Here is a 14,866-nt window from a genome sequence, read left to right on the forward strand (position 1 = left end):
CTCGAACCCGCAGGCTAAGGCAATCCACTCACCTCAGCCTCCCAAAGGCGCGGGATTACAGGCTGAGCCACCAAGTCCAGCTAATACAAATATTATTTCTTTAAAAATGACCAAGGGAATGTAGAGATGCAGCCGTGGTCATAGTATAAATCATCAAATGTATAACATTTATATTGGCTTAAGAAATATTAATATGTCTGATGTTTATATAATTTACATGTATTCTAATATGATGGGCATAATGTGGCTTGACACAAAGAAATTGACCTGTATCCATTTACTTCTTTTTATTCCCCTTTCCCTATACTATTTACTTAATTATTTCTCCAACCAAGCTCATTAATTCGTCTAGAAGATGATATAATTCAGATTAATGCAAGACAGAATTTTAAAGAGGATAATTTTCTCCAGGCTTGCCAAATTCTTAACAATGAGTGTGGTATATAATAAGTCCTTGATTTACAATGAAATATCACACTTCTTTCCATTTCTGCAGCAAAAACTGAGTATGGGCATGGTATTCATCAGAAGTATGTGAGATGTCAATAATTTTGCAATTTTCTCTTTGATAGAAAAATATGATGACAGTCAGCTCTTTTGCTGCAAAGACACAAATAATTCAGAATTAATTTTCATCACTACCCTCACAAAATCACTTTAATGGCAGCACTTCCAGATATTTCTAATTGTTCTTCTCAATCTCCTCTTCATTATTTTTCAAATGTGGAGTAGTCACTCTGATCTCTCTGCTTAGATTACCTATTTCCACAGCATGCCACAACTTGCATTCCCTGCAACCTATTTTTTTCCTCTCTCTCTTATTTATACCATCAACAGCAATATATGTGAGTATACACACACACAAGTAATTGATGTGCGTACACACACACACACACACACACATACAGATATCCTAACCATGCAAAGAAGTATACACAGAAATCGTCTTTTTCAACCCTTTCCTTGTGCAGATGAGGGAACTTGATGGAACTGAGATTCTTCAAATTTAATTAGTTTAGAGGTAGGACTGCATCTCTAGTTTCCTAATGCCCTCAGTTCAATATTGTTTTTGATCGTTTCAAACATTCCTCATCTTTGCCTTGTACCACCTACAGCATGCCCAGAGAACAGGAACAATTTGATATATCCCTTTATACCCCTTGGGCCTTTAGCGATGCATTAAGCAATATCTCTAGAATCATACTAACCTAACATATGGAACATTTCAAATAAATACATCTCCTGTAGCTAAAATGAAAGCCGTCTTGTTCTTTTAAATCTTTGAGAAAAGTCATCAAATGACAACAAATAGTATCAACTTATGTCAGAATGAACAGCATATCAGGGGGGAGTTTTTCTTTCATTTTCTGCAAGAAAGTTATTGGAGCACTTTTTGAAGTGTTCAAACCTTACACGTAATTAGCTCATTGCAATGTGTACCTTAATTTTACAATATCTCCAACAACCATAAATTCAAAAAGGAAAACAGAGGAATAACTGAAATCAATAATAAGGCTTATGGACACGCAAAGTTATTAGTAAAATACAAGGGTTTTAATTAAAGACATTGGTTTTTAACAAAAGCTCGCTGTTATCCTGATTGATGGAGCCTGCTGGTTCAGCTCTTTCTCTGTTCCCCATTAGCACGTACTGGCTTTTCTCTGCTGTAATTGAATATTTACCACATCGGCACCTTCTTTTTAAGCAACATTTGTTCAACAAAGACTGTAAATACAACTGCACTTTAGACAAATTATATGTGCATGTGTGTATGCAAGTATAATTAGCTTATTATCTTCATAATTTGTCATTTTGGTTTCAAAATCTACAGGAAAATTTTGAAAATTTCGTTAAAAAGTACAATTTAATTTTGATCTGCTATATTTTCTTGCTGAAATTTTGAGGAACAAAAATATGAAGTCATTTTCTTAGATTTTAATATTCTACTTAAACACTGTTCCAGATAAATTTTAGAATAAATAAAAGGATATAAATACATGTTTCTAAAGTCTGGCCTAAGAATGAATAAAATGCATAAGCCAGGGTAAGGTTTGGGGGATTTTTTTCCACTCTTATTATTAAACTGAGTCTTTCAATGCATTGCAACTGTTAAAAGTAATTTTCCTCATGCCCAAGCATAATAAATTACAGAGAGAAATGCTAAATAAGTTCTAAATTTTCCTAGCACATTCTAGGAAATTCTATATTGTTTGTATAGAAATAATAAAGAGCATAAAGTGTTTAGAACAAGGCTTTATTTTGTTAATGCAGTAATCTTGGTATTAACAATTATCTACAACAGAACACATACACTGCTTGTATTAATTTCACTGTTAATATACTTTGAATTTTTAAAAAATATTTCTAAATAACCTTGTGAAGAAAGATATCATAAGTAACTAAGAAGTAAGGGGCACATTTCAGTTTCAGACGCTTTCTTTTGGTTAAAATAATGCCTTAGCTTTAATCAATTTAATGGACATTTAAATAGACAGAAATATATCTGTTTACTCCAGTAGTTAAAACATGCATTTCTTCATTAATTTTGTGGTGTCCTATTTCCTTTTTGATAACAAATAGTTTTTAACTTATTTATTATCAAATGCACTTACATTTTTCAGTTAGTTTCTAAGCAAGAAATGTCACTCATAGAGCAATTTAGAAAACTGAAGAATGTATTGTCATTTGCCTAAAAAAATTTTACAATTATAACAATTTTAATGCAAAATGTGTGCAAAGGTTGGGAGAATCAAACTGTAATATTTTGATATATGCTTTTCCCCCCTTCTCACTCAAAATGCAATGACTGAGATAACCCCAGGTTCAGGAGGACAAAAGGAATGTGCAAAATGAAACAACCACCTTTCCTGATAATAGGACACTGGAGAGAGCTGGCCTGATATTGTGTTTAAAGATAAAAAAGGACATGCATTATCTATTTTAAATGAGATAAGTGTGCTCCATATATCTTGCAAGGACACTGATAACTTTGCTCCTTTAATCATTATTATTTATTTCTTAAAGCTTAGTCTCTCAAATACCTAAACCTATCGAGCTCAGACCTCAGTACTAAGTTCTTATGAATAGAGGAAGTTGTCATTCTTACCAGTAAGCCTGCTAAATAATACTTCTATAAGCTTCAGACTTCACATAGCAGATAACTTTGTCTCCCCTGACATGACTACATTAATCCACTGAATCAATTTACTTAAGCTGTGCTGTGCAGCAATGCAGCCACGATTTAACTGAGCTTAAAAGTACTTTCAAGTTTGAGTCACTGCTCCCCATGTAATGTTGCTTTCTGTGTCCCACCATAAGTTCTGTTCTGACACTTTGCAACTATGTGAGAAATATTCTCTTTAAGTTTAGAGGGTCATGATGCTTTAACATTCAAAAGGATTTAAGGAGAATGAATTCAAGATACTTTAGAAAATCAGGCTTATGAGTTAAACGTTTTAAGGGTCAAACACTCGATTCGATTCTGCAAGCACAATCTACTTACATTAACATTTAGACAATTATTTAGGTTGCCTAAGTTTAGGGATTTGTCTAGAAAAAATATCTGATATTTTAGAAAAACATTTAGTTATTGGTTCAAGAGTCTATAGTAAGATTATTAAACGCTACCAATAAACAATGACACAAAGTATTCAGCATGCCAACTGTCACCCAAAACAGTACACAAAATAAGTTGCAAAATGTGACTATAGTTTAAAAAAATTGGCAATATATGGTTGGAATTTCTGTCTCATAGGCTTGCATAGTGAGCTAGCATCCACAGTCAGTTCTCAATTTGTTCATATTCTCCTTCCATTTCTCCATATCTATTAAAAACAAAAACCCAATCCTTCCCCTCACTTCTGTTTAAAACTTCGGCCTCTCACAGACCTCCCTTCAAACCCACCGTTGTTATGACTGGCATCTTGGTCTCTCCAGATCTCTATTCAGAAATGTCTTCAATCTGATCACCACTCTTTGCTTTATTTCCCTCTAACAAGGCATTCATTTTCATTCAGAACCAAGGCCATTTGTCTTCCATTACTTCTCATCCTTTAGTGACACAGAGGATAACTCCTAGTACATCTGCAAGAAGACACCTCCGGGAAGATGTCAGCCTTGATAAGGTGTGAATGAAAACAGATTCTTAACTTCAGGTTCCTTAGCTGAGATGTGGAGCTTCTAAATATTTTTTTCTTTCATCTCTAATGTATGGAAAATTCCAGAGGATAATTATCCAAAAAAATAAGGAAATACTTGGAAAATCATGAAGTTGAATTCCACAGAGAAGCCTTCACTAAAGAGAATTTATTTCAGTCATAAGGAAAAAAACAAAGCCATTTGTGAATAATGTGAGATTATGTTTTCCGGATCCTAAAATGTGCTTTTATATGATTCATCAACAAAAGCAGAATAGTGTCAGAAACTTACATAGTATGTTTTCTGATTTTTAAAACATTGAGTCAGAGTTCAGATATAAGTGCCTCTTAAGTGGGCCTCAGAATAAGTAATATAAGAGAAGATTCATTAGAAATATAAAAAAAAGTTTCAAAAATCTTACTTGAAAAAGTTGAATTTGTACATTACAGCCCTATAGAATCTCTGGAGGTCCCATATTGCTATGGATTCTCTCACAAGGTCTAATTCTCTAAAAATATGACCATCGTTGTAAAATTCAGATCTTACAGCAAGTACATCTCTGAGTAACTAAAAAAAAATTGTGCTTGGAATGTTGGGCTTTTAATACGGATTAGTAAATTGTCTTTCAAGTAGCCCAGGCAAGGAGAGAGCCTCCACCTCCTCAGGGCTTTTGCCTTTTCCCTCCCCAGCCACCAGGTGTCAGTCGACTTCACAAGGTGGAATTGGCCTGCAGGAATGTCTCTTCCACATCCATTCAATCAGATTTAAATGGGAATAAGTTTTCCAACAGTATACGCTTGATTACGAGATCAGCTATTATTAATCGGGTCCTTAGCATATGCCAAAAAAGTATTTCAGTGCTTTAACTGCATACTTGTATTGAATTTCACTAAAAAACAAGAACAAAATACTCTATGAGGTAGGTGTGACTGAGATATAGAACAATCACTTTCCCATGATAAAAAGTGGAAACAACTGGAGTTTGTATCTTCTGACTAATTTAAAATCTAATGTCAAACACCTTGGTTACAATCTCAGGTATTCTCTGTATACATTTAACTGCTTTAATCATTTCCTCAGCCTATATTTCCTCAATTTTAAGATGAGGCTAATGATAACCGTTCTCTTTAGCTCACAGGAACACTGTGAAAATGAATTTTTAAAAATTAAAGCAGTGTGTAAGCTATAAAGTTTATGCTAATGTATATCATTCTGAGATTTGTACTTGCATATATTAGATACATGTATGTATTGAATTTAATTCTGGCAGACTTTGTGGAGTAGGCATAGTGACCATTAAGCCAATTTTAGGTTATATAGTAAGTGTAAACTCAATGTTGAAAAGTTAACTGAATTAAATGACTTCATGTCTGATGATTTGATAAATGAACTAAGGCTTGATGACATTCTTAGTCAAGACTCTTTCCTACCCACACTTGGTGGCAAGCAGTAAAAACCATTCAAATGTACTGGAAGAACATGGTTTCCTATGGTACCTAAGGATAGAAGTGCAACTGGGTCACATGAAGGCAAAAGGTAAAAAATATCCACAGCTGTTACGCTTTCTCTCCCTGATTCGCTGCATGGCTACTTTATTCTTTGGTATCTTTGAGAACTGGTTATTTCTGCTTCTCATGAATATACAGGGCTGAAAAATGGAAATCTCAACTAGTTTTAACATATCTTCAGGTTCAAGTTTCCAAGGTAGTGTAACCAGCAGCTCTGCATCCAAAATCTAAATGCTCTGGGAGGAGAATCTGATTGACCTCGCTTGGGTCAAGTATCTTCTCCCATCACAATATTTCTCAACCCTCAGAACTACTAATATTTTGTATGTGTACTAATTCTTCTTCGAGTAGAGTTGAGAGGGGTTTTCTTGTGCATTGTAGGATGTCTGGTAGTATCCCTGGTCTCTATTAGTACAGTTAGGTCCCTGCTCCCCCCGCCCCCGTTTTGTTCAGAGATCATCAAATGTTCTCCGGGGAGCAAAATCACCTTTGGTTAGGAAATACTGCCAAGAGTTTTTTGCCAAGAGTGATCAAGAGTAATTTGTCCCATAAAACAAACATGGCTTAAGGAATTGATCTTTTAGCTATGTGCCTGCTTGCTTTATCCTGAAAGTTGTTGTCTACTATAAAGAATAAGCGTTGTTGGTGGAAAGTATGGCTTTTTCTAAATATTGGCCAACATAATCAGATGTACTACAATAAAAGTTTCAGAATTTTAAGCACTGTATGAATTGAAGGAAAATTTCCCAATTTTCCATCAGAGTTGGGGAAAACCCACGTATGGTGTTTACCCAGTCTACTAAAACGCAATAATTTTCAAGTTTTTTTGCTCGTACATCCCAATCAGAGAATAATTTTTTATTATCTGTCTATCTCTACACAATTAATACACATAGTCTTTCTTGGCATATGCAGGAAATTGGTTCCAAGGCTCCCGTAGGTTCCAAAATCCACAAATGCTCATGTCACATATAAAATGGTGTAGTATTTGCATTTAAACTATACACATCCTCCTTTGAACACTCACTAATCTCCGGATTACTTATAACAGCTAATACAATGGAAATGCTACATGAATTGTTATTATTCTGTATTTTCTTCGCATTCTTTTTATTGTTGTATTGTTTTGCTTTGGTTTTTTTAGTTTTTTTCTGAATATTTTTTCTCTGCAGTTTGTTGAATCTGCTAAGTGGAAACCGCAGATATGGGGAGATGACTGTATAATTCATATGCATAACGTAACTTTATTGCTGTATTTTGTATTCTATACAAGTAAGCATAAAATGAGACAAAAGTAAAATTAACAGTTAAAATAATTTCATTTCTTAATGGTATCCTTGAAAGTACTATATGGGATTTCCGATCTAGGAAAGATGGTATCGACCTGTTATTCCTGCCCGTTCAGTTTAACCATAAACCCTGCAAATAATGCAACAGGCAACCAAACGAGAACCTTGAAAGGCAGTGGAAAGAAGGCATTCTTGTTTGGGATCCAGCACTGGAGGTGCAACACAGTGGCAGGGTGCAAGTCCCCCTGCCCAATAGAACAGAGAATCTAAGCTCCTACATTCCCCAGATTTAAGGTGAGGCTCTCAACAACACTGGGCTAGCTAGAGGGCCTGAAACTCCTCTCCTCCAAGAGTCAAGGGGTGAGTGCACCACCAGAGTAGCTCAGCCCCGACCAGCAGCTGCCCAGGAGTTTCTTTCTTTGGCCCTTCTGTAAAAAAACAATTTAAAAAAGTAAAATCGGTGAGTGAGTGAAAACTTATTTCTAAGTTGGACAACTCAGAGTTTTGTTTTGTTTTGTTTCGTTTTGTTGCCATGAAATGACCAGTGGCCCTCTGGCACTTAGCGATTTCCATGGTTACTTATCCCTTCACCAAGTGTGACAATGAGTTTTCTTTATTTTTATTTTAGGGCATTCAACTTCCTACAAGTGGCCATATCAGTGTCATTCCAGCATTTGTGCAGCTTGGTTTTGACTTCTGTGACATTAAAAAATTGTCTTCAAATATGGTAGTAAATGGATTTCACACAGTAATCTAATCTTATTTAGAGTCGTGTTCAAAATTCTTGTCAAGACACCCCTGCCATAAAACACTGTTTCTGTTAAACAAGTTAATTAACATCTACACTGAGATACTATTTTTCATCTAACCCTTTGACAAAGACCCAAAAGTTCACAAATGCACTACTTTGTTTAAGAAATAGGGAAAGGAAGAGGCATTCATATACCTTGTTCCTGGCAGAGCCTACTATTACAAACTCTTCATGTTGTTGATATATATCAAGTTCCAAATACACATGGCTATAATCCTACACATTCCGCTTCTAAAACTCAACACTTGAAATAAGTCGTACACATGCATGGATTGAAAAATGTCAATTTGTAGAACAACATGCAAACTATGCTAATATTTATATGGAAAATGGGTGGGTACCAGTATACCTACTTCCTTGGGTATCCATCAATTATCTTTGGAAGTATACACTGAAATAACCAATAATATTTGTTGTCTATGAGTGGTAGAGCGATAAAGAAGAGACTAGTTTACTTCATACTCTTTCCTATTTTAAGAATTTTGAATATGAAAATTACCATGAATTCAGAAAATACGTTTAAGAATTTATTTACCATTGAAAAAATATTTTTCTTGGCCAGGCTCGGTGGCTCAGTCTATAATCCCAGCACTTTGGGAGGCCAAGGAGAGTGGATTACCCAAGCCTGAGGATTCGAAACCAGTCCAGGCAACTTGGCGAGACCTCGTCTTTACAATCAGTAAAAAATTAGCCGGGCATGGTAGTGCATGCCTGTAGTTCTGGCTACTTGGAAGGTTGAGGTGGAAGGATCACCAGAGCCCAGGTTGATGCTGGGGTGACCGTGAAGTGCCACTACATTCCAGCCTGGGTGACAGAGTGAGACGCCAACTCAAACACACACACACACACACACACACACACACACACACACACACACACACACCTTTCCTACATTTTTCTTTGGTGACTCATAATAAAGTAATTATTTTTGTATTTCTTTATTAAAACAGAATCTAGAAAATTCTGAGACAAATTAGAAATCTCTAACCTATCATTCAACAGTCTAACAAATTTCCACAATATCTAGTATTTTATGTCAGATCATCAGTAACATTTTCTATGTGTCATCTATGCTAATAAAGAAATACATGTCAAATTGTAACTATACTGTTTTCCATAAATTATTTCAGTTGTTTTTATTGCAGCAGGAAGAACAAATGTTTACCATCTGTATAGGGCATTTTGTTTTTCACTTTTTACGACGCCATTTATTCTTAAGATTAGTGAATGTTCAGTGCAGGTTTGAGTACCATATAACATCAAAATGCTGGAAAAGCTAGATATCTGTCTGTATATTCAGTATGCTTTGTTTTTAAATGTCTTAGAAATGATCATAGCGGGCAACCCCCTTGGGTCCCCTTCTGTTCTGGGAGCTTTTCTGTCCTTTCAATAAATCCTGCTCCCCCACCCACAAAAAAGAAAGAAATGATAATAGCTTCATACTTACTTTAGCTAATGACTAATTCAAGAGATAATATTTACTAAAGGCAATATTCATGTCAACAATAGTGAATCTATATCCATAATTCACATAGTTTGTATCCCTATACCTAGAACAGTGCCCGAAATATGTGGGAACATAGTATCCTTTCTTTTCCTTCTTTTTCTTTTTCTAATAAATAAATGGTGATATAAATACTTGGGGAATGTTCTGAGATATCCAGTTAACTTGAAATTCAGTTATCATTTGGCATACTTTTAGATTTCCTACTTCTAACATATAGAGTCTAAATAAGATATACTGATATATGGACTCTAAAGTTATAGCTAATATCACCACAGCTGTGCTATTGAGGTCATTAACCTAGAAACCATGAAGAAACATACGAAGCAATGACTTATTATGTTTCACTTGAAAGCAATGAAATTAGGTGGTTTATTTGAATTAATGCAAATCTACCACAAGGAGACAAAAGCTCATTTTTATGTTTGAGATGACCAGAGTGTGAAATGCATCAATCATTAGAATTCCTTGACCATGGCAAACCTAGGTATTCTCACTGTTGAACACTTACATGTCTGGCAATGACTTTCTGTGGGTCCCCAGCATCGACCAGTGCAAGATTTATGGCAACGTCCACCTGTAGAACAGGAAAAGACATGAGCATTATAATCTTTACTCTTGACCAGAAGTGACTTCTCAAACACTCTTGCTCCTTTATTGAGGATTTTAATGTCATACTAGAGTTGAACCATTGCCCATAGCTCACTTACGTAGAAAAACCTGAATGTTCAGTATATGTGAAACTGAAGTAAAATCCCTGGTATTTAAAATGTCTCGTTGTTTCATAGGGAAAGGAAATAAATGAATTTATAATTTTTCTCAGAAAGTCATAAGTAAATAGTTATACTAAATATGTTTAACTTTGGCTACTGAACATTGCTATTCTGTTGATGTATTCTGCTTGATATCATTTCCAAAGATCACATCTTACTGATCACAACAGGTATTAAGAGGTAAAACAATAGTTAAAAAGAAGTTGAAATCTACAAAAAACAGGAGCATGTTCTTACAAACACTTGTCAAAATATCAGAATAAAAGGTAAAAGTATGCATTTAAAAAAGTTATATTTTGAAAGCTTAATGTCACTGATTTAGTATATGCTTCTAAATTTTTTCTTGATACTATTTGCATTTTTAAATATAAGCCTTAATCTCTTATAGTGGCATCTTCATCTTGTTGCTACACAGAAAAATTCTCATCTGAATTCAAAATAAGGAATATTAACTGGAGGAAGTTATGTAAAATGACTTTTTTCGAACCTTGTTTCTGAATTTCGTAGGTGCGTTATACATTCTGTGGGCACATCATTCATTTTTAAAATGAACGATAGACATGAAAATCTATTAAAAGCCAAGCCTTTCCATATCATGCTTCTCATGAAGACTTCTTTGTCAATTTTCTGATATTAATTGTTAATGGGATACTTCTATTCAAAGAGTTTTACAAAGTATATCATAAATATTACCAAATCATGTTTTATGGAATGTTTTCATCTTTTCTTGGCTCACAGTTTTTAACTCCTCAGCTTGGAAGTTCTTACACCTTGGAGGACTTTTTTCCCTCCGATGAAACTGCCCAAGTGAGCCATGCCCAAGTGAGCCATGAAACAGCCCAAGTGAGCATTCAGAAGACACAGTTTCTCTAGCTGAACCTCAGACCATTTTTGATGGTCTAGTTTCTAGAAGTAATCAGTACCATTTCCAAGTTAATATAACACCTAGTCTTAATTTCAGTCATCTTAAAAGTGTCAAGATTCTTGCTTCAACGGAGTTTATTTAAAGCAATTCCCTTTGTGAGGCACTGCTGCTGACATCACCAGTGTATAATATCCTGTCACTCTGCCATCTGTTTATTTAGATCCAAACACATTATAACTACATAATGCAAGCTCATTGTAGCTGACAGGAAAAGAATTCCATCTGGCCTGAACAATATAACTTTAATCAGTGATAATGATGATTATTATTAAAAATTTACTGGAGCTCTTTTGTACAAAGCTAATAAATCTAAATTGATTTATACCAGCGGAAATTAGAAAGGACTGTGAGACAAAACAGGAAACAGTGAAAACTTTTTTGGAGTACAAACTTTTTAGGAGAAAGTATGTTAATGTATTTTCTTAGATGTGTTGCACTCTTCTTAATTGACCCATTAAGTGGTCTATTAATTGAATATATCTGAAGCAGAGGGTGATCTACCATTTAATTTATGACTTTAGTTGTGTTTGGGGCTTATAAAATATTTGGGTTTATTATTCATGGCCAGAATACTATCTAATTGGGAGAAAGAAAGAGAGAAAAGAAAAGAGAAAGAAAAGAGAAAGGAAGAGAAAGGAGAGGAGAGCAGAGGGGAGGGAGGGAAGGAAAGAAGCAAGTGGGGGGGGGAGAGAGAGAGAGAGAGAAAGAGAGAGAGGTGGAGGAAGGAAGAGAGAGAAGAAGAACAAACTAACACTAGTAACAGTAGACTTTTTTTTTTTTTGAGTTGGAGTCTCACTCTGTCGCCCAGACTGGAGTGCAGTGGCCACTCCCAGCCACCAGAGCCTCGACCTGCTGGGCCCCGGCGATCCTTCCGCCTCAGCCTTCCGAGTAGCTGGAGTTACAGGCATGCACTACCACGACTGGCTGATTTTTTGATTTATTGTAGAGATGAGGTCTCGCTGCCCAGGCGGGTCTCGAACCCGTGGACTCAGGCAATCCACTCACCTCAGCCTCCCAAAGGCACGGGATTACAGGCTGAGCCACCGAGCCCGGCTAACAGTAGACATTTTAAGACTTTCAATGTTTTTCTCTTACTGGATTTACTTTTTAACTTCTTATTTTTGAAGTTTCAACTTAGCACCCAGAAATACGCCCCCAGATTCAAAATAAAAAGGCATATTATTAGAAATATTGTTTCTGTTTCTTGACAATATATCAGAACAAGATCCACCTATTTGAAAACCTGTGATATGTAACCCACCCCCAACATGCACACAAAATTGAAATAATTTAATTTTGTCTACTTGCTGTTATGAGATTTTGTTGGGTAATTTCCATTTTAAAAATCTGTATTTAAAACAAAATATCTATTATTGCTATAAAGGGAAGCCACTAGTAACTGCTTCTCTTTTTGGATTGTACTTAGTCTTCTACTTAAACTCCACCTCTTTAAAAACCAAGAGGAGATGATCACTTGGCCCACACATTTTAGAATTCTATGATCACAAATGCATTGGGGGACTTGACTTGAATGCAGCTCCATAAATGGTGGCTCAGCTAGCCCTACCTTCATTTTGCTGTCTGTCCAGAGCTTTGACACTTCGGGACTCTGTTCAGGTGCTCAGTTAAGTTTTGATCTTCAAAATGGTACAATGCATGTCATTTATGTTACCTGTTTTTGATGGTTGGTCTCAATTAATAATTAATTCAATGTCACAACATCGGACCAAAATATCTGACCATAGCTACTTCTGAATCAACTCATTTACTATATATATTTTTATGCCTGTGGCCTTACTATGTGTTTATGCCTTGATTCTTGTGGATAGTGGAGAAGTGTAGTTTTATGAAATTTTATGGTAACATATGTTCTTTGTTTTTTCTTCCCATCATTTCTGCTGACCCAAAGCGTCAAAGACATGAAGTAGATAGAGTTTCTAAGGTAAGTATCCGTTTAGTATAGGAAAAGCAGTAACAACAAAACTTCCTGCAAGCGTTTCTTCATACTTTCTTTTCATTCAACTATTCACAATTATATTTCATAAGTGCCTTCTTCATACTGTGTATTAGGTACAATGTTGTGTAATAATATAAACAGTTGAGCTGAAACAAATACAGTAACTGCCCTCATAGAGTTTAGAATGAATTAGTCTTATTTTGAAGAAAAGCAGTCTGACTGCTCTATATCGAATGTTTACCCTCTATGGGTTTCAGAGAAAAAGCCAATGAATCTAAGATTTTAACAGCCCCATAGCCCAGGGAAGAAGAGTTGGACGAAGCTAGGAGGAGCTCGACCATTCCCAATGTAATGCCTGGTGGAAGTCTGCTACCTTTCTTGTACAATGATTTACCTGTGTGAGACCCAAATGAGATCACCCCAGACTATTTCACTGGAAAGCATAGGTATGGGTTCTGAAATACCCCTTGATGTCTCCTAACAGAATATTTTCATGAGAGCCCCATATCTCAGCGGGACTTTCTGCCCTCTGTTCTCAAGTATGCGTACCCTTAGGGGTCCTGACTTCATGCAGAAAATAGGCCTTATATGTCACCAGTATTTTAGTGTGAATTAGTTTAATAAACTACTTCTCCCAGGAGGATGGTTTTTTTGAATGTGTAATGCCAAAGAGAGAGAGAGAGAGAGAGAGAGAGAGAATTAGTCAGATGCTAGAATAAGTAAATGGGAGTCATGTTTGGGAACTTGGCCCGTGGTGCCCATTTCCATGTGTCAGCCCGTTACATGAGTCTTTCCATCATTTATTACAGTAATTCCTTTGAAACTATGTGACAAAATATGCCACTTTTTCACTTAAAAGAAAACCTGATATTTCCATACAGTTTAGTGATAGTAGAATTAGTTAAATTAGTATTTCCTGTCATTCTAACTCACAGAGCTGAAATAAGAAACAAAAATAAAAGTGAAACAACTATTTCTGTTACTTTGTAACTATTTGATTCTTTAAAAATAACTGCTGATTATTCCACATTAGCGTTATTTTAATACACAGGCAGTCTCTCTGCTTTGATAATGCATTATTCATCATAGAAGCTAGCAAATGTGACTAAGTTCATCTTTTATGCTTGTCCAGCAGATGTTACTAAAAATGTAGCCTTTGCTTTCTTTTTTTTAGGGACCAGAGTTCCTGAACTGCCTTTATGTTTTTAAGCGTTATAAATTCATGCTAGAAGTTTTGCTTGTTTGTGCGACTACCTGACAGAGATGGGATTCAATGTCTACCTCTGTAATACTTTCTGCAAGTAATATGCCAGGACAGTTGAAGTGTTACAAAATATGAAGTCGTTGGCAATCATAAAAGATTATGTCCTCAAACTGCAGGTAGCTAAAGGCAATGCAGTTACATCCCTGAATTTTTCTTTCAGTCTTTTTAAAAACTGGCAGGCTTGACCCCTTAAAACTACTTTTACTAGGAAAAGAAATGAGAGAATAATATCTTTTTTATGGCCGTATAATTCAAAATAAGGAAGTGGAACATTTATTGAAAGTCTATGTTAAACTAGTCCCTATTTTGGGTGGGGGCATAGAAAGATTCAAAACCCTGAATGGCAGTGTTCTGCCCTCAAGGAGGTTTTAGGGTCCAGGAAATAGGCAGAGGAATAGGTAAATAATTATGGCGACCATAATATTTGCTAAAATATAGATGTGCATAAAGTGAAGAGAAGGGACGAATAAGACTTTGCCTTTCCATTGTGCTTGGACTCTTAATTCGTCCAGCAGTGGAGGAGAAGGAAGAAGAGTTTCAGACCAAGTAATTAACCTCAGCAATGACACAGGGGCATGGATGAACACAACCCTTTGGGGCCATAATGAATAGTTGAGCTTCTTTTGTGAACAGTTTGCATAAATAATAGCAGCTGGAGTGTGTGCTTACAGTCTCCTGCAAGTCTTTTAAACAGCTTT

At 35.7% G+C, this 14,866-nt stretch overlaps 1 protein-coding gene across 4 annotated transcripts in view; it reads right to left on the reverse strand.

Annotated features, from left to right (window-relative positions):
• The window catches only part of ERBB4 (erb-b2 receptor tyrosine kinase 4), a 750,739-nt gene that overhangs the window by 378,450 nt on the left and 357,423 nt on the right, over nucleotides 1–14,866 (reverse strand). For all 4 annotated transcript variants that reach the window (XM_008058078.2, XM_021712356.1, XM_021712357.1 and 1 more), the window contains exon 4: nucleotides 9,761–9,826. In XM_008058078.2, coding sequence (XP_008056269.2) covers nucleotides 9,761–9,826 — 66 coding nt within the window. The remainder of the gene's footprint in view (nucleotides 1–9,760; nucleotides 9,827–14,866) is intronic.

The sequence above is a fragment of the Carlito syrichta genome, unplaced genomic scaffold, assembly GCF_000164805.1.
Source record: "Carlito syrichta isolate Samal-C Ts95f unplaced genomic scaffold, Tarsius_syrichta-2.0.1 Scaffold303208, whole genome shotgun sequence".
Lineage (NCBI taxonomy): Eukaryota > Metazoa > Chordata > Mammalia > Primates > Tarsiidae > Carlito > Carlito syrichta.